The 27,772-nt window shown below is 36.3% G+C and overlaps 1 protein-coding gene across 1 annotated transcript in view; it reads left to right on the plus strand.

The window, feature by feature from the left end:
* LOC117165263 (lachesin) overlaps positions 1-27,772 on the plus strand; it is a 254,566-nt gene that overhangs the window by 223,614 nt on the left and 3,180 nt on the right. Inside the window, exons 4-8 of the mRNA XM_076622194.1 lie at positions 9,445-9,603; positions 14,197-14,325; positions 15,622-15,759; positions 20,053-20,202; positions 21,301-21,345. Of these exons, the coding sequence (XP_076478309.1) occupies positions 9,445-9,603; positions 14,197-14,325; positions 15,622-15,759; positions 20,053-20,202; positions 21,301-21,345 (621 nt within the window). The remainder of the gene's footprint in view (positions 1-9,444; positions 9,604-14,196; positions 14,326-15,621; positions 15,760-20,052; positions 20,203-21,300; positions 21,346-27,772) is intronic.

The following is a 27,772-nucleotide window of genomic DNA, read 5'->3' on the forward strand; positions in this document are numbered from 1 at the left end:
ACGGAACTTAACTGAGACCCTTTATTCGAGGGAAATTTATTAGACGCTGTCCCGCGTGGTAGTCCGCTGCACAGGTTACAATATCGTTCGGACTCAATAACGAATCCTTTATTTTTGTACATGCCATGTCCAGTGGCGCACGCGAAAGTATCGAACGATCGTTCGCTTTACGCATCGAAATTAAGCCACGCTCGGGTTGCGGTGATCGTTCAGTGAACGGCACTTTTTCAACCATCTGGTTTCAATCCTAGCCGGGCTGGCACGAAATGTCAGTGTGATCGGTAGGAAGGACGTTTCACGAAGCTACCGCCTCGGTTACGCTGGAAAAGGGTGAATTCCGGCGAGTGTAGAAGCGATGGAAGCACGGCACAGAATAAACGAGCCAGATTCAGATTGATGCAGGATGCAAGAAGTTGCTTTCGAACTAACAGACCTAGCTCGCCCCCTAGACAAAAGGGATAATGGCCGGAGAAAAATTCCCTTGTTAACGATTATAAATTATACGCGGATCGTGCTGTGCTTTTCGCCCTTGTCATCAGCTTCGTTTTAAGGATACAACACAGTTTCAAAGATGTTCCTTCGCGAGATATATCGAGGAAATCCTTCTCAAAGAAAATTCCATCAGCCGTTAATTAAATCCGAGAACAGTCTCGATATTATGATGCATATAAAACGTTACATTAAGTCCTAAGAGAGAGAGAGAGAGAGGTTACATTAAGTCCTAAGAAAGAGGTCGTCGAATATAGATTATGTACAAGCAGTTCTAAACTTCTTAGACGTTACGCGTACAATAGTTACGTCTTTTGGTTAATTTTACTCGTACATCGCATTCACAAACTTGGATTATTCGACTCTGAGACATACGGTAATTTATCACACGCGTAATTGAAGATTTTACATTTACAACTATACGTTACTCGATACTTGTACGTATCTTTTACGTATCTCATTAAACCGCTTGACGTATTCTAGCACCACGCCAAGATAACGAATTTCAAATATTTTTCCGCAAAGTTAAGTCTCGCTATATTTGTTTCTTTTGATCGCCGAATAATGATCGAATATATAGGGGAACATATATCCCGATTTGCGTTTTTGTTTAGAGCAGATAGTCTAATTTCCCTGGAGTCTATCTTTATCGCGAATCTTACTTCGCCATTACGAATCAAGTCTCGCAAGTAGCCTGCTCAACTAGTTTATCGTAATCGAATCGCTCAATCCCTCTTTGAAACTTTATAAATAAATCATTTTGTTCTTTTAATTTCATTTCAGACAGGCCAGTGTAATTACCATACCGCTACATCTAATACTCAGTCGATAAAAAGCAAATAACAATCTTAACGTTATGTAGCTACTTCGTTTGATGTTAATAAAAAAAAAAAAGAAAGTCAAAATTTTCTATATAAACCAAACATGTCAACTTATGTTACAGCGTTACCTTATCGAAATAAGCGTGTTTAGATACAAAAAATGTTATTAAAAAAATGCGTACTTTTGCTACGATTAATGATTTGTATATCATATATTTATGGAAATTATCAGTTATAAAAAATTACCAATGATTAACTATCGGTTAAGTATACTATAACCTGTTACATCGTATTTTTTGCCATTTATTACCATCGAGAAGCCAAATATAGCCAAAAATGCCATATCGATGGCACTTTTGGTGTCGTATCTCGTCTACCTTTTCACTCTCCATCGAATTCACTTTAATCCATAACGAAAGTGGGCTATAAAGTGTCTTCGGCGAAACGACTGTACCGTCGTATCGAAAACGAAAGAGAAATGAAATAAACGAAACAGATTCAGATCGATTCAGTTGGTTGATCTTTTTCGATAAAAGCTATTTATCGCCTAGCTTGCCGTAGAACGTCGCAAAACGACGTATTCGTATAAATACATTCTACATTTTGTCTGCAAATAAAAGCTCCGATAAATAAAATTTTCGATTTTCTATTTAAATCGTTTGTACTTGATTGATCGATTACACGCTTATCTTCGTTAGTGAATGCTACGGAAATATTTAAGAGGGATTGACACAAAGCCAACATATTAGTCAGACGGGAATATACTTTTCGTAATTGAACGCGTAATTGGAAGCTTCTTTGTTACGAATATATTACGTTACCGCAGATGGTCAAACGTATTAATCCGAAGATGAAGAAATATATCGTCACACCAGAGACGCATTTATAGCGTTTTGAACTGACAAAGACGATCGCTGTAGCTAAACGGAATAGCCATTCTATATTTAGATCGTTAGGTGAATAGGAGTAATTCTTCGGGGCTCCGTTGAATAACCCAGAGCAATGTCAATTACGTTTACGATAAGAGTAAAATAACTCTGTAACTTTAAATATTCGCCATATATTTTCCCATTATACACGTAACAATTCGAGGTTGTTCGTGCGCCGGTAGTTACTTGTCCGTTTCGATCCCTCTTACGTCGCGTTGCGTATAAATTCTAATTTTTTAGTTACATTTTGCCGTTACGTCCCACATTAACTTTCAAATGCTTGATCATCCGTATCAATACCGGCCTATGCGAATATTTCATATTTACAGCCCGGAATTGTAGCTACGCTATATTTTCCTGTTATCGTTCTATCCAACTGACTAACCAATTTTGTCGCTTCTAAAACAATAGCATTTCGCGAGTAAATTTTCCTATCATATAGCGGAAATAGGGAATTATAATCGTAAATATCATAGCTAAAGTTGTTCAAGATGTAAACGGTGGTAAACAATCAGGATTTAAATTTGTCGATCTTATATTAAACTAAAAATACTGTATATTAACCAATACTTTTGTTACGATTATTATAAAACGAAATTGGCTCGATCATCGGCCATGGATTCAACTAAATCCATCTAAATACAACCTAGCGATGGGAACAAAAGTGGAAGCTAGCGGACTTCCGTGTGCCAAAGCAACCACTTGCAAACGTCATTCTCGCTTAATCTTTGACGGCGAAAGCATCACACCATCTGGAAAAAGCAACGTTCAAACTGCGAGTAAATATCACGAAACCGTCGTTACGACTGGCATGGCGGGATCGGAGGTAGCATCGGGAAACTAAACGCGAAGCTGTACGTTAATCTCGAACGCGCTTCCTTCGCGCGTTGGCTTTCGCCGTTTCGACGGAGTACCGCGTGTCTCCGTATCTAATTCGATCGCATCGAGTTAGCAGGTGTTAGGTAGCCAGCGGGTTTCAAACAGCGCGTGTACGTCACCGTAAGGTTAGAGGGTAAGCGTACGAGTTGGAACGAGCGTATGGACGTTTCGTGAGCACTGCGAGGGAAACGAACGCGGGGAGGAAGAGAGTGGTAGAACGGCAGAGTGAACGGGGATAGCGTACAAGTGGGAGGGCATCGATAGACTAACCGGGTGGCTTTGACCCGCCAATTCAGCATCACCCATACGGGTACTCAACCGCAAATCGAGTTCCGGCCGTAGGGCGGAATAAAATCGACTTCATCCCCCGAACGACCCTTCGCCCTCCACCTGTTCTCTCCTTTCCCTGCTAACCGCACTAGCTTCCGGCCGATTCGCATGTAGGCGAATCCGGTAAGACATTACTCGCCAGGGACGCGTTTATTCGACGCTCTGGGAGGAAAAGCAAGCTGGAAAGAAAGAACGGAGGAGAGAGTCAGCGCGCCTATAATCGACATAGGCGAATGGAAGATAGCGAGATGTCTAGTTGCTCGATGCATGTGTATTTATAATATCGTATATCCGTCTATGATACGCGAGTGTGCGCTTTCGCTTTAGATAGATCCCAGAGAAAATTGACTTCCGACCTATTACATTTTTAATGCTGAATCCGCTTTCAAATTGTTAATCGGTGAATTCATTTTTACGTTAATTCGCATTTGTTTCTTTATCTCGAACCGTCTAGCTATACAGCCTAATCGACGATAATAGACAAAGTGTGTTCTCCTCTTCTAAATTCCTTGGAAACGATTAAATGAAAACCAATCTTCGGTACATAAAGATCTATCAGCACGCACGATGTAGAAGAATGTATGTACATGTGAAATATCCAAGGCGAATTACACGTCGTTATATTGCTATATTTAATATATCAAACAAATCTCTAATTACATTAGTTAGATTCCATCTGTTTAACTGTAGTCGTAAAAATATGAATTTGAAGAAATACCCGCGGTCTACCGATAACAGCCACCTATTCGGTTTCCTGAAATTTTTATCTGCTACTCTATGCTACTCTATGCGTATATAACGCGATATAAAAAAGTAAAATTCACCAAAGAATTGAAACGCATCTCGTTTAATTTAACCGCAACGGTTAATCGCCGGCAAAAAGTACGAACCGCCGAATCCTACAAATTCCGTAGAAATGTAAAAAAACGATAGGACATAAAGGACTTGTCTGTCTATGAACAAGTTCGGTACATGGAAACGATCCAACGTAGGAACTCTCGGTTCCGCAAATGGCAAGCTAAATGCAAAGCCCGTTTCCGTTGTCGACAAAAGTAAACGGCGGTGCGTTTGGGGTTTGAAGAGTCACCCCGTTGGACAGGAGACACACGGAGGTCAAGTTAAAAGAGCCGGATTTTAATTGTTCCAACTGGAAGTCTCGGGGCCAGAGGAGATTCACGGGGATCCGTTACGATTTTGTCTCCGTTGATGTTGTAGCTGCGTCGGTTACCGTTATCGTTCTCCTCTTTATTACGCGTATCGTACGGTCTCTTCGCTTACGCGAATGCACGGAGTTATCCGCCGTGTATTTTACTCCCGTCCGTGTAATATACGCGCCGTATGAACGAATGCGCGTACGACGTAGTAGAATTTATGGCTGAACAGATATACTTAGCCGGCGTGGACGGCGTTGAGTGTAACTCGGGGGCACGTTATTGTTGCGTTAAGTGTTACGACAACCGGTGAAACTCGTTCCGTAAACGGAATGCGAATGAGAGAGGGATAGATTTATCGCTTCGAAAATACGGGAACGCCGACCGTATGTACACGCGAACACGAATTTCCGGCCACCGAATGGAACACCGATTGATTTCCCCGTTTGTCATTTTATGAATCTCGTTGTGTTTCGTTTTACGTAGCGAGGCTGACACGTGTTCGCTCGAAGCTTATGACGCTCCGGTGCTAAACAGTACCGCTGGGTGATAACAAAATTGATGTCTGGCCAAGTAGTACGACACGATAATAACATGGACGATGAAAAGAAATGAGAAAGCGAAGATTACGCGTTATCATGGTATTTCAACGCGATATTGACTTTACAATTTTCATTTTTACTCTATATAATACGCTTACATAATACATCTCGTACGTAATACCTTATACATACATATATATCGTACAGTATACGGTACAGTAATGTATAGTAATCACTGTATAACCAGAAACATGTTTATTCGTTTAAATATTAGGTAAAAAAGTAAAATTATCAAGCTGTATTATAATAGCTGTAATATTATAATTATTAACGTCAACCAGTCTGTGTGGACACCAAATATAATTGATAAATAATTCATAAAAATCTATCTCGCTATTCTATATGACTTTCTTCTTACTTGTATGAACGCTTCGATATCATAAATTCTAAATACCTCAGAATGATATTAAAGGTAAATTTTAATAAATAATTAATCTTTAATATATAATATATGCGTATACTTTACATTTATTTTAATTTATCCTTTTAATTTATTTTTCTAACTTATTCCGGAAATTTGCTGTATTATCTTGCTAGTTCTACGCGCTTCTATATTTTTAGATTTACTCTTTCCTCGACATGTGCCGTATCAAGTTACTAGTTTTACGCGTTTCTATACTTTCAAATTTACTCTTCCCTCGGAACGTGCCGTATCAAGTTGCTGGTTCTACGTTCCTATATCTTTCTCTTTTTTTCTTTTTGGAAAAGCCCGCCCCTTACGCGATACACACACCAATCACATAAATTTACGTAATAGCAAGCAAATCTCCGCATGTACGATGATTATCTAGATACAAGGCTAAAAGGTGTTACGGTTTTATGAACGCGCTTGTATGGCTCTTCAAACGCCGAAAGAAAACATTCTCTCGTGTATTAATTAATAATTCTCGATTAAATACAAACACGTAGTCACGCAAGAACAGAGGCGATGGAGATTCGGATCTCCTTGTATGCGGGACGTCACGCATGACCTAATGCGATGTTGGATGACACGGGGTCAGTGTGATGTCAACTTGTAGAAATAACCGGTGGACCGGACGATTTCGCACCTTTGCAACGATTTTCGTACGTTTTCTTCGTTATACGATCTTTGAAAATTGCGAATTTATCGTTTATACGCGTATATCTGGAGGTTCGTATTTACTGGTTTCACTTCATATATATTTTTATATTATACACTCACAAAAAAAAAAGGAGACTAATTATAAAAAATAATAAATTTAACATATATTCCCTTGAATGTTTCTTCGTGCACGAAACGAGTCCTGTTATCCTAAAAATTGTTATCTATTTAACCATGAAATAAATTGGTAAAATACAGAAGTACCGTTACTATTACTGCGATAATGCTAAACGTTTTACCGACGATACATCGTCCAATATCGTAAAACGAATCACGTAGACACGTATGTTTATGATCCGACGTAACAGATCATTACCGCTGATAAATCTGAATTTATGTTTCGTAAACTGAAAACAGGTTGCAATTTTATTTCCGCAAAACACCTGCTGACCCCGTTACGAGAAACGATACAAAATGTACAATACAAAGCTAGAAACTGCGCTTGTAAAAGTATCAAACGTTCTCTCCGGCACAATGTCGGTACTCGACAAAGGTGGAGACGTGGAATGCGATGGTAGAATCATGACTCGGAATTATAAAGAATAATTTACGACTACTTGAAATTAAGATAGCGATGCTAATAAATCTGAATTCTCTGCAGGCGAAATTACGAGCATCGAGACAAAAGAAGCTTCAGTATTATGAAAGAAATTTATTCGTTTAAGCGATAAACTCGCAGCTGTTCCATAGATCGACTCGTACGATTCTAAATGAAATTTGCTACGTTTCTATAGGTATCGTAACTGTTGGAAACCGAATTACGAAGCAAACGTAATCGCGAGTTCATACTTCTTATCTTGGATATACGTCTGCACGTAGATTTAAAAGGATACGTCAGCTCGAATGGCACGAATGTTCGAAGAAGCCTTCTGTGCGCGCGCGGGTTGTGTGCTTACCCTTTGACCGAAATTCCGATTTCTTTTGTCGCGAATATCACAGAGATGACAATTTTCTGTTCCACGAACGTACAAAGAATACTCACTGCGAATAAACAAAATAATTTTAAACCCGACGTTTTTAACTAGTTGTTATAAATTATCGCGGGGATCTTTTTAAACTTTTACAAATTTTAACATAACCAGGATAAATACGATACGTTTATTTTTATCGGTCGAACGTAACTTTTAATTATTAACCTCTTGAAACATACGCGTTTGTTAGAGACAATCGTTGTTTTTTGTAAATTTAGATGGAACTTTTGGTATTAATTATTAGAAATTAACGATACTTTTTTATTACGATGTAAATGTATTTTTTCCTCTGATTATCTTGTACAGGAAGATAAATGTTTTTCGTGCAATGTTATCGTCGATACAAATCTATATACACGTTAAAAAATGTATTTTTCTTGATATCTTTGTTAAATGATATCATCACGGAGAATTTTATATAAATGTTTTATATTGGACAGCTTTGTTTCTCTCTGTCCCGGCAAGTCCTCGTTCCGCTTGACGTTGCCTTATTAATTATTAATACACGTTGATTGGCTAGTTTTCACGAAATCAAATTACCAATCAGCGTGTCTTGTATAGGTCGCTTTCTCCCTTCCCACGAGCTCCTATCTAGGGGTGGGCAATTTTCCGCGGTGATGAGTGGCGGCTACTTTTTAGCGACATCGCGGCGGAGAAATTCTCCAAACTTTTACCGTTACAAACTGACCCTTTGGAATTTCTGCTTTACGATGCATACGTAGAGGATTGAGAGCTAGGCGCGAAACTCTAAAAAAAAAACCCCCTAAACGATACTAAGTGCCGTCCATGCACGGTATCAAACCGCAACAATCGTAAACCGTGTCAAAAATCTAACATCCTTTTTACGTTAAAAATATAGATATGGCCAATTTTAATTTACGCGATAAAATAATAAATACGTAATAAAGTCGTGCACTCTGTAAAATACCCCAATTGCGTGAACAAATCGCGCGGCTGTTACAGAAAAAGATATGGAAATTAAAATTCCTTAAACCTGACTCTTGCTGTGCAACAATTTCGTCGTTGTTTCGTCCAGTGTGAGGAAAATGTATTTAAATTCGTAAGATACTCGGTTAAATGTTATTTGATTTAGTTTGTATCAAGTAAACCTACAACTTTTACATCATCTTCTATATATAAAATTACTTTATTGCCATATCCGGATAACGAGTACATTTTTCTAAGAGTGGTTAGTCTTTTATCTTTTCAGCGGAAACAGATTGCCGTATAATTCAAGGGGCTGAAACAATATTAGCGATAAAACTATAATCTTCGGTTAATCGGGGAAATTTTTTCTTCAACGCAATTTGTGATATGACGCGCACTGGAAACAGGATATGACTTGGCAACGTGTAAGTTGTCAGAGTGGAAAAGAGGGATATAATGCATAGCAGTGAGAAATAGGTCGCAAAGGGAAACGGATCGTTTATTGTCAGACGTATTTTGCAACTAGAGAGAAGCTACGATATTATAAGCGCGGGAGCTATTTCAAAGTCAAAAGATTTCCAAGTTATCGTCGCATTTAACGCGCGTATTATTATTAAAAATAGTGCATAGATCCAGAGAATTTAAATGTTTTTAATATAATGTATCGATATGTCGATAGAACGTTTAATATAATACGAGATCTTTGAATTAACGTTAAAAGCGATAACATTGATCTGTTCGTGAAATTTTTATTTTCCTTCTTCGTAGCTCTCCAGAAGGTTTCACGAAATCAATTATTAATTTTAATTTATGAGAAACTATTATTTTACTCTTTACGTCGTGTCGTTTTTCTGTTCAAAAATAAATTATTCGTTTAAAGAGTCGAAGGAAAGAGTTCAAAGTTTTCTTTAAATAATCATTATCGATATAAATCGAAAAGTACTATTATCTCTATATTTCAGTTTGTAAATTCCTAGTATTAGTTGTAACGCGCAACGTATTAAATGTCCGATTTTGTTAGATGAATGTTCTAAATTGCTTCTTCCAATAATTGTATGAAATGTATCGTTATACGTCGCTCTAAGCCGAGGATTTTTCTTCGCATTCGCCACGATCATTTCAAGATTCGATAAAGTATTTTAAGTCTCGCATAATTTGTATTGTATGACGCAGATGTAATAGTATCACGCGTGACAATTCCATCTACCTTTATTTTTTCAAGTTCCTCCAAATATTCTGGACTATTCAACGAGCACAGACATGGTGGTACCAGAAGGCAGTAAAGTGACTTTGCACTGCGAAGCGACGGGATCACCGGCACCTAACATCACCTGGCGACGCGAGGATGGCCAATTAATACCCTTGGCAAATGGACGAAAAGGTCGGTTTAATCCTTATCAGAGTTTACGTTGACCAATAATTCAAAAAATACATTTTAAATAGTTTCAAATTCATCCATGAACAAAAGTAATATCGTAAACGATACAACGAATACGTAACATCGATAATATCTTGATTGTTAAAAAGCTCACAATTTCTAACAATTTTCATAATTCTTTCTCTACTCTACTTTACTTTACTTTCTCTACCCTATCGTTTATTAATTTTTTAAAACCGTTGAAACAAAGTTTCGAAAAGTCGTAACAAAGAATGCACAGTGTTCTGCGCAATAATCTCTTCGCGAAGAATCAAATTGACTCTCGGATAAAGAAACAGGAAGGATGCTATGAAAGTGTGAATTTATCGTTAAAGATAAAACTCGCTATCTATCATCGGTTATTCCGTTCGATCTAATTATTCGAAAACCAATGTTTTTGCGATCTAGTCGCGCGTTCAATTACATCGCGTAGAAAATTCATCGACATATGCGCGACAGCGATATCGTGCATTATACTCGAATGTTTACGCTTATCCACAAGTGTCGGTACGCGTTACAAGCATTACGTTTCGTGTAATCGCGTAATCATGCAATCGCGTAACAACTTTCACTCTGTATGAGCAAACTGAAGATTTTCAAGTGCCGGTGTTAAGCTGCAGAAGCATATTCGCCAGATTCGCTGTAACCGAGTCTTGTAATCTCCAGTGAGAGCAAACACACCGCGTTCGAGCAAGGCCAATAGGTTAGAGGCTGGTGATACGTTTGCATAGGTGGGGAAGATCTGCTATATTTGCATTGAAATTGGCAAACACCGGCAGATTGCTATGCGTACCGAGTTTCGCGTGGCTGACTTTTGCGTCCGACAATGAAACACCGAATGGGTTGTGACCGACGTTTGTTCAAACGCCACCACCTTGCCCGCTATGTAATTTCATCTTTCGTATCTTAAATGACGATCGACGAGCGATCGACGATACGAGTCTGTCAGAAGCGAAAATCGATCAACTTCGCTTCTCGTAAACGTCTCACTTTCGTTAATCAAATACGCGACAAATATTTCATTCGTAAGCAAGAAAACACTCGCTTCTATCGTTTCAATTATTCAAATGAAAATATGAGACAAGTACCAGTAACTTGCAAAATAAATTAAGACAATAACGTTTATCTAGTACAACGTATATTTAGTACAGCCTCGTCGTTTCTTCTCCTTTCCAACTTATTCCATCGATGAATATTCCGAGCGATCGATACGGCGATCAGAGATTACGCGATAAGTAATCGTAGTAAGTAAAGATAAAACGAATTACGACCGATTCGGCTTCTCATTGTAATTCGAAGATCGAGGCCCGTCTCGATTTCAATAGAAAATTTGGCTGTACGAAGGATTTGTTTCGATTCGAGAAATGATTTTCGAGAACTATAATCTATTTGATTGGAAAACGATTGAAATAAGATTCCTCGTAAAAAGTAAAATAAATACGCATATCGTTTTAAAGCTTTTATCGCGATATTTACGCTGTTTGCTATTTACGTCGGTCTGTAAATGTTGTTTAAAGATACTATTTATTTAGCTCAAAACTAAAGTAGACAGAACCGGGACAAAGGGAAACACCGAGGCACGGTGAAATATCGTTTTCTACACGCTGCTAGCAGTAATAGATACTTCGCAAAAAGAATCCAATATTATTCGCGACATTATATTTGTGTTAGTGATATAAAGTCTTTAGGGTTTTTATCGAAAATTTAAACGTTTCACGTATCTATTTTATTTTTAGATAAATGGTGTTTCATCTACATAAATATATATAAATGGTATTCTTTCTCAGCTCATTATCGTCGTTCGGACGATATACAGAGCGTTGTTTTTCATTTTTTCGCGAATAAGTTACCATATATTCTTCGTAAGCTTTCGTTTCATAAAGATAATTTAATAAAAGTAATTTTCCACCGTCTTATTTACTTTATAATTTACTTTCCATTTTACACTTTACATTTGGCATTTTATATTTTACATTTAATTCGTTAATGTTTACTTTACTTTTACCTCACCAACGCGGAAACGTTGTTACAACAAATTTGTTAAACAAATACTTAATCAAGTTTTATAGCAAAGAAGTTTTTATATTGTTTCGTGCGCTTTTACATTTTATAAAACTTTTCTTGCTTCTGTCCCTTTTATCCTTTTTGTTATTTTATTTTGTTGTTTCACTTTGTTCCATATTCCACCACATCTCATAGTCTGCCAACAATAACATCGCCATCGTATTTTCAGATACACGGAACGATAGCGAACGCATACCTATCGTTGCAGAAAATTTCAGACGTTATAATATTTAAATAAATCCAATATTGTATTATAACGCGTGTTTACGGTAGTACTCTATCCATTTGAACGACATTTATCGGAACAAAATTTTAGTTAATGCCAGATTAATTGAAATTTTATGCTGGTTAATTCGCTTGTCCGAACGTGACCTCCTGTTGTGTAAACGAAAAACGATAGGTAGCGAAGAAAATCGGCCAACTTTCACTATACGAACTACAATTATGTAAACTGTTTGTTCTCGAGTGGTCGACAAATTCGGATGAATCGAATTCGGAAATCGTAGTGGGATATTGCTCTGGAAATTTCGTCGAAACGAAATTCAACGATAAAACGTTTTAAACGCGTGAACCGCGTGACCGATTAATTGCGATTTGTTTCGCAAGAAATGTAACGAAGGGCTGGGCTGGTCACTGGTTACTCGTTAGGTTTCGGCCAGTTTTCGTTCTTTCGTATTTGACGTCGTTCAGTTTGTTAGCTGGGCACAAATATTCCGCTAGATTTAATCGTGGTTACACGACGTACGTAGACTACCCAGACTTTCGGATAAGTAAACTGAATTTGCCGACCTGTAGCCGGACAAGACAACACCAAAACTGTGTTACTGCCGGTTGTCTGTTTCCTGCAAATATCCGTTTGGCCTTTGACCATATGAACGAAAAATTTCATTTTATATAGCTGTCGAAACTAATTTTCTAGTAGCGCAACACGCGAGATTTAGACTTTAAACAATTGTTTGCGTTCCGTCAGAGAAACAATTTCGCTGAACGCAGAAATAGCGAAACAAAGAAATAAATTAATTTTATACGATATAATATATTCGATATAAATCGATAAACGAACAAAGGCTGACATTAAATAAAAGAACCAAGTAATCGGGTATTAAATGATAAATGTGAGAAATTCCTCGTTTAGATAGTAAAAAGCTTTTAAACTATTATGTTTTTATGTAATCGTATAATCCACAAGATATCGTTAAATTAGATTTTATACGATTCGTGTATATAATATATTCTAATATATGTAAAGCAATTAAGAGAAAAGTTTGTTTTTTCAGACAGACGAATTTTCCAAAATCTTTCAACGTTCGACTGCGAATTTGAAGTTTTACGCTACTTTACGTTCTTTACGTTGACGTTCCGTTAAAAACATTTGACATTTGATATGCGTATATATGTATATTATTCGCGATACAGTTTACACTTTTCGATGTTATCTATCGCTTTGAATAAAAATTAATACTCCGTGAAATTGGAAAAAAAAATGTGACTTTAAAAATTATATTAAAATTGGGGAGAAAATTTGTGAACTCAGCTATGCTTTTGATTACTTTGCAAAACAAATTATAGGAGAAAATTTCGACGTAGTTTTCATCGTATTGCAGGTAGTACTGCCGGGAAATATACTGACGCTGAAAAAGTTGTTCTAGCCCATTTCAAAAACTTCATGCTCGTATACCAAACTGTCTGAAAGTGTAACTTCACCGAAACTTCCCGGAAAAAAGGCGTACATTCAGGAAGCTTCAACGAGCAGTATCACGCCACTCTATATGTGAAATCTGTTTAATCGAAAATAGCGTACGTAAATATCAATTTCAAGAAGAGATACGTTATATGTAAAAATTCGTTTCTTTTGCCATGTACACTGTGTTCCAGCATTTTCCGATCAAATTTTCTCAGAATGTTCTAGCAACAAGACACTGTAGTAAGAATAAAAAAAAAAAAAGAATATGAAGGGAGTGGTACTTGGTGGTGCAATACCATCCGCTTCTACTTCCATATTACTACATTTTCATGGATAATTTCATCTCTACCGATATCGACGACTTCTTTCTCCTTCTTCCGTCCTTCAGTCCTTTCGCTTCCGAAATACTTATTATTTTTGAATGTCCAACTTACAGGTAACAGGGCATTGCCGGTTTCAGTTCTTTTTTTATCCGATAAGAACGGAAGAAATCGTATTATTAAAATTTTATCAAATTTATGGTATAAAGTAGAACGCAAAGACAATGCAAGGTTTCAGATTTTTTGTTTTTCTAATTCGTAAAAACGTGCGGATGCTTGATACGACGAAAGCAATGTTGACTTTTATTGAACAAAATATAATTTTATATGACAGCTTATTTTAAAATATTTGAATTTTAAGTAACGTTAGAAAACGTTATATTTAAAAACGGATACCAAATTCCATGTAAAGATTAGATTTATACCGTATACCGTTTAGCGTGCGCTCGAACGAGTTAAGCTTAACTATCGTTAAAATTTATTTTACAGTGCAGAGTGTCGAAGGACCAAATTTTAATATTTCTAAAGTAAATCGGTTACATATGGGCTTCTACCTTTGCATCGCATCGAATGGCGTGCCACCATCAGTTAGTAAAAGAATTATGCTGACTGTTCAATGTAAGTACATATTATCAATAGCCGATTAAAATCTCCTTTGATTCTTTCGCTATTGGAATTTCGCTATGTATATACATACATCGAGCAACGTACATTAATACAATATAATATAAGATAAGTAATTATTTGCTGAAAAACACGTGCCATATAATACAAAAATATCTTTATCTCCACTCGTGCAATATATACCATACAATGCCGTAATTAATATTACCATTCATATCCATATTAGAAGAAAAATATATTTAATGATCAGAGTAGGCAAAGCATTTAGCTGTTCAACTCCGTATCTTATTAGTCTAATAATCCGATAAGACGCGTTAACACGTCACTGAGATTCCGAATTTCTTGAATACAATAATTTCTTTGCTTAGAAACCATCTATCTTTTTACTTGTCTTTCGCGTAAAATTAACCTGTTCCATATATACACATATATATATATATGTAATATCGTGATATATGTAATAGTATATTTACAAAGAATGGACAATAGAGATGTTAATCGGACAGAAAAAGACGATTGTTGTTCAACCTGAACGATTCACACCAAATGTACAGAAAACAGCGCAACCAAATAACTAGATAGCGACTCGACTTTTACCAAAACGCAATCAACACTCTCTCGGCAACGCCACTCGCAAAACTCTGCTTTTCGAATCACACTCTGTTTCTCGACTCACACTCTGTTTCTCGAATGACTCATCGTTCCTTTGTTTATTTTCTTAGCCCCACCACGCACCTGCTCCGCAACCGCTCGTAGCCAAAGTCACGTAGGCCTTTTTTTTGCGTAACCTATTCGACCGAAACACCGACGATACATCGTTGGGCCTGTCGGTACTTTGACTTTCTCGCGACATTGTTTATAGTTCGCCCGATATTTCCTAGGCCTTTGTTCTACGATACTACATATATATATATTTGCAAGGATCAAGACCGACTCGATCGGAATTAATTTGACTTCGTTATCTTTTAATTCCACGATTAAGTACGTACATATGAAACAGGGACAGTCCGCTTAACGGATTATTAATTTCGATATCAAAAGATCCCTCTTATTTTAAAACCACCATAGCGAAAGAATTTAAAGCGAATCTTCTCAAATTCTTATTCTCTATTTTGGACATGATTAATTAGCAAAAAAACTTGAATCAAGTCGTTCCATCGTTATATCGTGCTTTCTACTATTCGTCCGCAATTTATCAGCCACGGCGATAAAATGCAAAAGCTAAGCGAACGCGAAGGGAAAAGCAAACGTTTATTTACGCGATGTGCAGATCCGTCTTTCTTCTTCCAGTTCCACCCATGATTTCGGTGCAGAATCAATTGGTGGGCGCTCAGGAGGGACAACAGTTGACTCTGGAGTGCCACTCGGAGGCTTATCCTAAATCCATCAATTATTGGACAAGGGATAAGGACGAGATAGTTCCACAAGGTAGATTAAAACGACGATTCACCGTTTATTTTCTCCAGCAGTCGTTTATGCAAAACTTCCGATAGCCTTCAACCTGGTCTTTCCAAGGTGTAATCGCGTATCCGCGTACACTCTTCTTGCATTTATCTTCCAAGGAAGAAGAAGAAAAAGAAGAAGAAGAAGAAGAAGAAGAAGGAAAAGAGAGTAATTGGTTGTAAGGAGACCTTTGAATAACGAAAGCTTCGTACCAAACGCATAAACACGCGTGGAAGGAAGCGCGAATATAAACGTTCAGCTTCGCTTTATGTCAGGGCAGCTATAAAAGGCAGCTTTAGTACTCTTCATCGATCCACCTTTCCTTTCAGATCCTCGTATTTTCCTCGTATCACGATCTCCGCTTGTTTAGTGGTTTCCGTCAAATACATTTTGCAAGTCCATCCTTTCCTAACTGTGTGTAAGGTCGTGCGTCAGCAACCTCCATGCTGGCCGAATTTATTTTCTTTCAATTGCCACTTCCATCGTCAGATACTCGATCGATCTTCCGGTCGTCCATTTGAATTACACCAATTTTTTTTTGTATTTTTTCAGTATACTCTGAATGTTTTGAACCGTTGGTTTTGCTAGAATTTCGGTATTAACGAGAGTCGATCTATGTCGGTCACGATAAACACGAGACAAGTATTATGAAATAAAAACCGAATCTTACAAATGCGTCGATTTCAAAAAATATGTTAACGTCACGGTTTTTGATGAAAGAAATTTAGATAAATAATCTATGCTCTGTACATCGTAGTAGTCGGTCTATGTTTTTGTTATTTACTGTATATGCAGGTATGTATGTGGGCCCTAACTTGCACAATTGAAATAATATTATCAACGTAAATTTACAACTAGCCAGTTACAAAGTATCGGTATTGATAAATCTTGTTCTATAACGACGATAAATTTAGTAATAAAGGAAATTAAATTCTACGAATTAGCAGAAATTTGATCGTCGATATAGAATTAGAAAATTGTAACTGAAAAGCCTAGATAACCAATAATTTCTAACTTGTACATTCGCCGATATTATTAGTAGGTTGTTATGCAATGATTATAGTTTAATTCCGTTTCCGCTCTGCACAGTTTATGTTACATATAATTTGCCGATACCTTGAAATATTCTCTGCGACTTTACAATCGACTTGGAAACCTCTTTACATGTATATGGATCGATGCGTCGATTGAAAAACCGAATCGACTGTCTAATGCGTTTATCCGGCTGATACATCACGCGCCTAACCAAATGTTTCGTCTGATTTAGCTTTCAGTGGGTTGTTCGAACAGAATTAGCTTTTGAATAATGCATGAGAGTCGAAGCAGGACGTTAGAAGTATAACATGATTTCATCTGGCATTTACGAGAAGAGTCGAGGATGCGTGTATGTATATGAAGACCGAAGCGTCAACGTGTGCCCTTTTCCGCTGTCGTTATTACGTCGATAACCTTGTTGATATTTGCATCTGTATCGAAGGCAATAATAATACTTGCAACGTGAATTTTGATGCCGCAATCTGGTTGCTACACAATTTCCACCGTCGTTATGCTCGATGATGCGTCATATTTTTTTTTTACTGCGCATTTTTTAAAGTCGACGACGTCTTAATTTGCCTGGTGCCGATAACGCTAACAGCGTTGAACTGATCTCTTTGTTAGGCGAATTCAATTCAATACAAGTACAAGCAATTTTTGTCAATGTACATTTACTCCTCGCTTAATATTTTCTTGCGTAAATATGAATTTCAAACGTAGGAGCTTCGTATATCGAATAATTAAAAGATCGAGATATTCCAAAAGCCTAAATGCCTCTCGCTGTAATTACAGTTTCGATCGATACTTTACCTTGGAACTTACCATTGGAACGAATAAGAAATTCGTTTCTTTCCTTTTATTTCTACTGCTTGCGCTTTGAAATTTTTATCTACAGCTTTCCATGTAACTTTTCCGTAGCATCTCGTCGATTTTCGTTTTACTTGTTCTTTATACGGACGAAAATTGACGCTACTACGATAATTGGAATGCGAACGACGATAATAATCGTTACTTAGCAGAAAATATTTAACTTATTCTCGGAAAATGATCGTTCGTGCTTATCGAAGCATGGTTCGAGGCATCGTCATTGCGATTGTAGAATTCGGTTATCCGGCTCGGTAAACGTAAAATTCATTCGAGATTCTCAAAGAGATTCCCAAATAGCAAACTGTTTTTAACCATGGGAAACTGAATCGTGGACATTGCCGGTAGTTATTCACCTCGCAATCGTACTTTCCTTTCATTATTTCGCTTTGCATCCACGTAGCCTTTCTATTCGCGTAAGATAGCTACCATCGTTCGATAGAATCTCGAATCTCACCAGTCGGAGAACGGAAACGTCTCTGAATGGTGTCGATCTAAACAGAAATCACGTTAACTTAGACTGCTGCACGACGAATACTAAAATAAGCTGGCCCATCTTTCAAACTGATTGAACTATTGTGACGTTCGTTCGAAAGACGCTGAAATTTCTATACTCGTTTTGCACGGTACACGACCATTTCCGTAAAAAAACGGCGAGCGAAGAGTTATTTATTATCTACCGGATCGATCGTCACGACTTGTCGTCATTTTAAGATGACGACGTGGTTACGAGGCGCCAGTATTTCGTTAGAAATGGAACTACCCTGCCGATTTTATGATCGTAATTTGCCGATGATAATCGATGATACGATTTGTAAACTGACTTATTTTTTATACTTTCTCGTAATCGCAACATTACGAGCTTTTTAAATTCATTACAGTACAGTCGGTACCTTGGCACGACGACAATACGAAAATATATAGAATATTAGGCATAAGTAGAAATTCCTCTAAATTATGCTGACAGTGTTTACTATCGAACGTAATGATGCAAGGGAAAGGAAGACACGGTCGCGCTCAACCGCGTAGAACGAAAATGAAAGGACAAATTAAGGAAAATACAGAGTAACGAATGAAATGTACAAAGCATAATCTGCTATTAAATTTCTTTCAACACAGAATCAACATTTTACCATGCTGTTTTCACGACTTAAAGAAACTGCTATGCCGTAAATGTGCGAGATAACTATCCTGAAAACAGTTTTTATACGCGGTGCCAAGCGGCAAAAAATATCAGTCGTTTAAATACATTTCGCTTTTCCATCGTTTTAGCGCCCACCAATTAAAGAACTGAACTTTTCTCTGTAAATTACGGTGTGTAGATGTTTTATTTCATGACCGTCTAGAAATCTAAACGGGTTGTTTCGCAAAAAAAGAAAAGACGAAAGCTTTTAATTGCAACCGAACACGTTTGATACACAGCGGTGAAATATTCGTTAGATACGAAACCGTAACACGCGCGGCACTCGCCATTCCACAAGACGATACACTAGATTTTGCTTATTAAAAATTTGCACGATCGTCTAACATACTACGTTATCGAAGGCAATTTGAATCTCTTCGAGAGGATACGTGAATTTACCACCAAAATACAAAAACACAAAAATACAAAGTTTCTCTTCTTTTTATACGTAATACATGTAAATCGCGTATGCGTACTCGAAATCGTAAAACAACGTAACAAATTCGATATGGACATTTCTTGCATGAAATTCAAATGCTCGATGATTTGTTATCATCGTAGAGATAACGTATTTAGACAAGTTTTACAATATTATCGACGTTTTAGTAAATTCGATTTCGACGCATGATAGTTATCTCGTTAAAGCAAATTACAAATTTTATTCCATTTAATCGTGTTTTGTTGATACGTACATATTTAACGTCAACTTCGTCCCTAAGTAATTTGTCTTCGTACATATATGTTATTGTTACTCTACTTTACTTTATCCTAATCAATATATCGATTTAAATAATAACGTAATAAAATTACCTATTCGATTTAATAATTTTAATTATTTATTTTAAAATTATTAAATCGAATAGTGATCGTAATCGGAATTTCGATATTTATGTAATATTTTGTAAAATATTTTATACGATTCGCAAAATATTGCAATTTCAAATTTTAATACAATACTTCGGGAAATACGTTTCATTAAATCGCAATAAAGTTTCGCACAAGTGCCGAATAAATATTCCTTCGAATAAAATTTATCGATATATTCTTTATTTAATGTGGAATGAAGAATAAGATCCGCGTCAGGTGTGTGTAGACTTCTATTTTAATAACGTGTCAAAATAATAAAGCGATATAATTTCAATAGTAATTAATGTCGACATCGATTCATGAATTGACAGGATTATAATTTCTTTCAGGAGGGAAATACGAGCCTGTACTATTGGACAACGCGTATAAAGTTCATATGAAATTAACGATAAGTTCCGTCAGTCCATCCGATTTTGGATCGTATAAGTGCGTGTCTAGAAATGCATTAGGAGACACCGATGGCACCATCAAAGTTTATCGTGAGTATAATTAAGTATTTTTCCAACATTCGTATAACACTATCTGTACACTGCCTGTATACGGAAACAAAATTTTACCGAACTTGCAACAAATCTTTATTTAAAAATACGTATCGTCTCAACGGCGCTTTAATTTTCTTTCGACAACTATTATATTCTTTAGAACTACGAAAAGGTCGCATTATTTTTACAAATAGAAGCGATTTTACTGCTAATAAAGTAGAACGTCGATAAAATTTTCTGGATTTTGCAGGCGATTTTTCAGCCTATAGTAAGACGAGCGGGCGGCTCATCTCGTTAAAACAACCACGCTTAAGGAAACTCATCGAAAATTACTTCCTAGTTGAAGCCTTTTGTTAAATTCTTTAAATACCTCGTAACGGTAGCTTTGTCGTGATATAAAATTTTATCAGAATAATCTCTCCGTGTTCTCAACACGTTTCTTCTAAAAACCAGATTTCATCGCTTCACCGTAATATCACGATAACAAATTTTATCTTTTTTTACTACAATTTTGAAGTTATCCTGCTTTTTATTAGAAATTACAGAATTATACCGTTGAAAGTATTCTCCATCGATCCGACGGTCGTGAAACTTGGTTTCCGATCATCCAGTACGTATCGTTTGGTCGGTTGATATCGAAGAGTATGACGTGATCTTTTATACTTTATATCGTTATTTTATAATATTCGTATGCTATCGCGACAAATAGCTCTTTTTATTTAAAGTCGTAGTTACACGAGACCTTTAAATTCTACGGAAAGAGATAAAATCTTTTGAATTTATTTATACAACGACAACGTATAACGTTTATACAATACAATTCTATTCTCTAAAATTCAATCTTGTATGTTTTTATAAAATTCTCCGCTGTTGTTTATACTCGTTACGCCTTAAAATATTAGCACTCGAATATCTCAATGTACATATTCTAAATAACCAATATATAGCCATATATGTATCTAACGATAAGACGTTTCGTCTGATCTAATCATCGTATCTGGTTGTATATATATGTATATATATATATATATAAATATATTTTAGTATAAATAATTTAATAAAATAATTATAATGTATCTTTTCCATATGTTTTAGCAATAACATCTTCGAACTCTACTGGTAGTAATACAAAATACAAAGGTAAATCCCTAGTTTACATTTTATTTTTCTTCGCCACGAATATTATTTATTTGAGAATCATAGTTTGTAAGATAGTACGATAATAAGATCGAAGGCAATAACAATAAGATCCAGGAGCAATTCTAAACGTATGTGATATACATTTAGAAATTATCTTTGCCGCAAATTTGCCACCAAATCGATTTAGAAAAATTTATCTCGGCGAAATTTTGTTCAAAGTTTATATAACTTAATAAACATACCACTAAACGTTACGTTTATTAATTACTCGAACTATTTCCGAGCATTAGCCTCGCTATATTAATACATGTCACGTACAAACATGCCTTTAAATCAGGAACAAATTATCAGTAATCCAAATAGTTGGTTAGGGAATAGAATCAATTTGGAGTGGTGTTAATGCATTAGTTGGTTCAAACATAATCACGACACAATTTGATACGCAAATGAGATTTCTTATCGCCAGTCTCTGGTAATATTAAAATTCCAATAAATTGTTACTTTGCGAACTCTTCCGACAAGCTCGGTAATTTTTTGCTCAATTACAGTAATTTTACCGTTCTCGCATTACAATCGATTAAAACGTATAATTGGTTCAAAATGTTGCTTTAAACGATATTTATTGCTATAGAACGAAGTTTTCAATTTCGTTATAATAGAAAAGACACGTACGTATATCTTATACTTCGATATCCCTTTTGTCGCATGACTTTCCACGCACGATACATTTTCCAAATAATATCGCATTTTTATCACGGAAGGCAACACTTGGTGGATTAACGATTTCGAAATCTACTTGTTATTATTCCGTTCGGTATTTTGCCTTTTTTTCTTTCTTTCTTTCTGTTTTATTTTTTCTTTTTTTTTTCTTTTTTTTTTTTTTTGTCAGTCTCAGGGAATCCAGATCGTCCGCGGTGGTGCTTTATTTTTTATGCTCGACACGCAAGCCAGAAATCGCTCGCTGTGTTATTGCTCGCTTTGTGTCGAGTAGTACTTTCCGAATGATGCAGCGTAACGTACTTGCGATGAAATAACGGGTCGCTGATTAATTAGATCGAGTGTCTGGTTTGTGCATGCCAATCCACTCAACGGATATTCTCTTGAATCACAACCTCTACAAAAGCTAGACACGAGTCCCTTGCTTTCACCGACGTGGCCCCCATCAAAGCTTATTTTGCCCTGGGATAATCGCGTGTCAGTTTCGAAAATAAAATTGCCTTTCCTCTGATGAGCTACAGGATAGCATCACCAGCGGTAATGTGGATCGAATCCACGTGGATTAGTTTTGTAAGGTAATAACTGGTCCGAAATTGTCCGAACTTTGTCGACCCAACTTTATTACGTTTACCATGCACAGCGCGGTAACATTTCGTTTTTTCGCCAACTCCGATGAACCGAGTAACTCGGTTAAATTTCTTTTTTCTGTTTGTTTATTTCTTCGCGTTTGACGTTGATCGAACGCTGGCAGAAGAACAAAGATATCAAAGGAATTTCAGCGTTCGTATTTGTCTCGCGTAATATCACAGTGACAACGCGGTATACACAGTGACAACTTCATTGGATAAAATACCAGTATACTTTTTGCGTAAATACAGTTTTATTACAAGTTTCTCGAATATTTCGAACTTTCCACGCGTTTTTGATGCGTCGAGATTAACGTGATATACAGCGACGAACATACATACGATAGCGTGTATAAATATTGCCAACATCTTTTTCGCAACTCGCGTGAAACTACGCGATTTCGCGGTTAATAATACGATTATGGTATAGAATAAAATATTCGCGAGTAGTAGTTCCATTTACCTAATTCGTATCGCTTACCGATTTAATACTAAAATATGTTTCGATTACGTCGGATTCGTTTATCGTGGAAGCAAACAAACGAGGTTATTCGACCATAGTCAGATGCCGTTCGACGATTGTTTGTCAGTTAGCAATCGTGTTACTAAGCTTTGTCGATTTCTGGTAAACAAATCGACACTTTTATATCCGTGCAACGTGTACTCTACTGGCGTCACCTTCGATATCGATTTTGTTAACCGTTGGTACACCGTCCGATGTCAGTATCCTTCGTAGCTGTATAAAACGTACTAGTATCCTCTGTGTGTAAATTGAATTGGCCGTTTAAGGCTATCGAAGGATAAATCCCACGATATCGTTTGGTCACTCTGTCGCTGTATCTCGACCCTATTGTTTGCTTTAAAGCCACGAAGCACAACTTTGCAGATATACGCCTATTTCGTTGCAAATGTATGGCGTTGTAACACTTGAACCAAACTGAGGCATATAAATGGAGAGGACGCGTCAAGATGTAACGCTTCCTTCGTACATTAGATCGATCGAAAAATTCTATTACCAGTCATTTTCCTTATTATATTTACATTTCTGTTGCGAGATTTCCACACAAATCGCAGTTAAGTCTATAAGCTATAGATAGAAGCGAAGCACCTAATATCGCTGAACAAATCATCCGTTGTTGAAATAACAAAGTGCATCTCGTATTTGCAATTACGGATAACGAAACTTGCGACAGAGGCAGCTTTCACAATCGTCCTTAGACAGCCTGAAATCATTACGAGACTGTGTGACGAAATTTCGAGGAAATATATTCGATACTTTGATAGGTCAATCGGTAGAGATACGGACTTTGAGGGAATAAAAATGGCAGGACACATCGACGAACCTGGTATAAACCCACCTTAAAAATTATTTTACTCGATGTTTACGCGTTAAGTCTCTGTGAAATACAAACGTTGGCAAAGTCGGATTTTGCTGCGAAAAATTCACAGAGATCTGTACGTGTAACTCTTGAAAGTCTCTCCAAGGACAGTTCAGGTTCAACATGATCGCGACGCTCGTTTTTCAAGTCGAGACGGAACCATTTCTGTGTGAAATCGCGAATGAATAGGAACCGCCGTGTCAGATTTACAAGCTCACCATCTCATTTGCTTTCGACAGGCAGCTGGTTGCGAAAAAGACGTACAAAAGTCGATAGAACCCGTTTCAGAGGAGCTAGACGTTTAGAAGAACGCCTCTATAAAAAGCCACGGTTGAATGCCATTTTGAACTTACACCTTGTTCATCAAACCCTTTTCCCTACGAGCAGAATGCCAGGCTTTTGCTAAACTTCCAGTTCGTTTTTCAATACACGCGCAAATTTCCGAAAATCCTACGAACATTCAACGTTCTATCTTACATGAATTATAAATTCTTACGTGGTTTGTAATAGCTTCTTCATCCAAGTTTTATTATACTTTTCGATAAAACGTCGATTCTCCCTATTATACCCTTTTATATTTACATTTAAAATATATCTATTTTATATAATCAATTTTCTCAATTTTCCCTCTAATAAATAATTCCAAAGCTATTGCTAGAATTCGCGCAACGTTTAAAATAAAATGCTACGTAATGTTTGAAATTGATGGGACAGAGGAAAATTTAGGGGAAAAATTGGATTAATTTAGTACGATGGCGGAAGTTAAATCGTAAACGAAGAATAAAATATTCGATGGAAGAATTTCTTTCTTTCGCTTTTTTAACGTATCTGTAGTATACATATTTCTGTATATTTCTATCTGTAGCGTTCTTTTAGAAAAATCTAACTTTTTATACGTGTACCTTGCCCGAAGATAACATGTAGCGCGTAACTGTATTAAATAGTAATAAATCTTGCGAAATCAGTTTTAAATATTTCAAATTTACCGTTTCAACTAATATCGAGCATTTTAGTAAAAGGTGTTCGTTCATTTCTCGATAATAATAAAACGGATGCGTGTAACGGATGAACTACGCTTTTATACAACTGAAATATTCGTAGATCGACCGTTTTGGTATTTGCAACAAATTATCGTCAATAGTGTCGATAGTTATCAACTTGAACAATGCGTATGAATAGTTGCGCATTCTATCGCTAGTTTCTCAACAACTTTGGACAACATTATTCGCGATTTCTATCCGGAGCAACTAAATTCGGCCGTGTTTTTTAAACTACCTCTTGCAGAGAATATTTTTTTCGCCACTTCATAATGCTGGAATATTCGACAGAAATATAAATGCGCGCAAATACGAAGAAGTATGACTGGATAAAATTTTGATCGTACAAAGAAATAGTGTACGTAACGGTATTGAAAATTATACCCTACAAATCGAGATTGTATCGTATCATAGTATTTTAACAGTTCATACAGAACACGAGATTCTACTTCGTACAAATAAATCTCACGAAACTGACTTTTAAGTTTGATTTTCAAATATTTCAGATATCGTTCTATCCAATATCGAAAACATCAAGAAAAATAGTTCTAATTGAAATACATATAATACATATAATAGCGATAGCTGGTATTAAATATTTGAAATTAAAATATTTTGAAATTTTTATTTTGTATATAACGCGAACACAAAAATTTCCGACCCGTTAAAATAGTTTGCGCGTGCTTCAACTTTTCATCGTACGTTTCATCATAGTTGGAGTCATATTTTATTGGTAAAAATTTTAAATACGGAGCAGTATGTACGAATGTTGTATTAAAATACTTTGCCGTTAATCGTATCTTAACGTAGAATTACTAGGCTGCGGATGTTTGACGATAGTTTTGCGATGATGATAGTTTTACGAACGCGATCGATTAAAAAATAGTAAAATCCAAGCACAGATTACTTTCAGTCTCTGAATATTATAAAAAATCTTACCTCGGATACTTTATATAGTATTGTATATTATTGTTATCCTGTATTATTAAGCGTTCTATGCATTTTTGTACATTTAAATTTACATAAATTTATAATATTACATCATATGTATATATATATACACACACATATGCAACTTCCCTCAGCTATATCACCCGATATACCTTTATGTCTATTATCTTCTTTCCCTTTGAACCAGTTCCGTACGGAGCTTCTTTTCATTTATACCACATTTACATTTTCTCAGGGATTTTCTTTGAAAAATGAACAATGGAAGGATTTCTTCATTTTCATAATCTCGTACCTACTGGATGATTTATAATTCGGGTATGTTTAAATAACCTCTTGAGAACGCTATTTGATATAATTACACAGGGAGCAAAAGCTCATTGTTTTTCCTAGTTAATATTCAAGTTGTAATCCATCGTAAATCGATGTAAATTTATTACTAAATTATTATGTTTAGTCAACATTGTGTATTTATCTGTAAATTATGTACTATCTAAGCGTATATACGCGTATATATTTATGTATATCGATGGAAAAAGTGTAATGTTATTAATCATATGAATATTTTTTGGATATTTATACTTGCTCGATCGCTTGTTAAGATTGAAATTCTTTTATTAATATTCGGATGATTAATTTCATCGGACGGGGAACACGGGTAGAATAATTTTAGTGTCGACGTCTCTATTAATTTGCTTCGATCGATTTGAATTTAATACTCAATAGGCACGTTTCTTAACAACAAGGGATACCATTCGCTTTTCTATTTCATGAATACTCTCTTTCTCTCTCTCTCTCTCTCTCTGTTCTATTGTAATGAAAAATCCAGGATTTATTATTGGCTCAGTGTCCAGCCGCATTTGCGTGTACACTCGAAGGCCGGAAATCGATATATGCAAAATATTTTGATGCTAACAGATTGAGAGGCGACGTTGCGTTCGATGGAAGATTTATAGAGCCGTTTCGAGCCATAGGTCAACTTTATTGAACTCTGTCCACTCTTCTCTGCACCAGTACCTGCTTCGGGATTTAGAGCAAATATCGCAGTATTACCAACGAACAAAATCACGAGAATGAAATGTGACGCGCTGCTATTCAACTATTAAACGTTCGATGTCTAAGCCAAGCTTCGATTTCGCGATCGGCTTTCGGTAGCTTCTTTCGGAAAGGAAAGTCTAAAAAATCCTTTCCATTCTACGAACGTCCATAGGCGTTAAATACATTTTACTTCTTCGCTTTACGAAGATACATGTTGGAGGGAAAAAGTCAATCGTTGCGTAACACAGACGCAGCCTATGTACATTCGACACTTGCAATTATTTTCTTTCGACAAAAATATGCTTTGTAGTAGAATCTTCCTTGGGATTGAAAAATTGGATTCCTAAGCAGCGGAACACTCGCTGGTTTTATAGAAATCACGACGATCGATTTAGATAATTAGATAATTAGAAAAAGATAAAAAATTTTAGATTTCTGAAAGATAGCGGCCTAAAAACAATTCTATATGATTAAGCCTGAAATCTGAATTCGGAATCTGAATCTATTTATAGGGACGTTTGGCATTAGACGCGATAGGAAAAACCAGTGATACAAATAACGAGACTAGATGAAACAGCGGATGAATATACAGCGGTATCCTTGGCGATACAGTTTCGTCAACGTGCATATGTGAAAAGACTTGACGATAAAAGTTGCTTTTCGCTTTCCTCGTATAAAAGCC

This window comes from Bombus vancouverensis, chromosome 10 (genome assembly GCF_051014615.1).
Source record: "Bombus vancouverensis nearcticus chromosome 10, iyBomVanc1_principal, whole genome shotgun sequence".
NCBI lineage: Eukaryota > Metazoa > Arthropoda > Insecta > Hymenoptera > Apidae > Bombus > Bombus vancouverensis.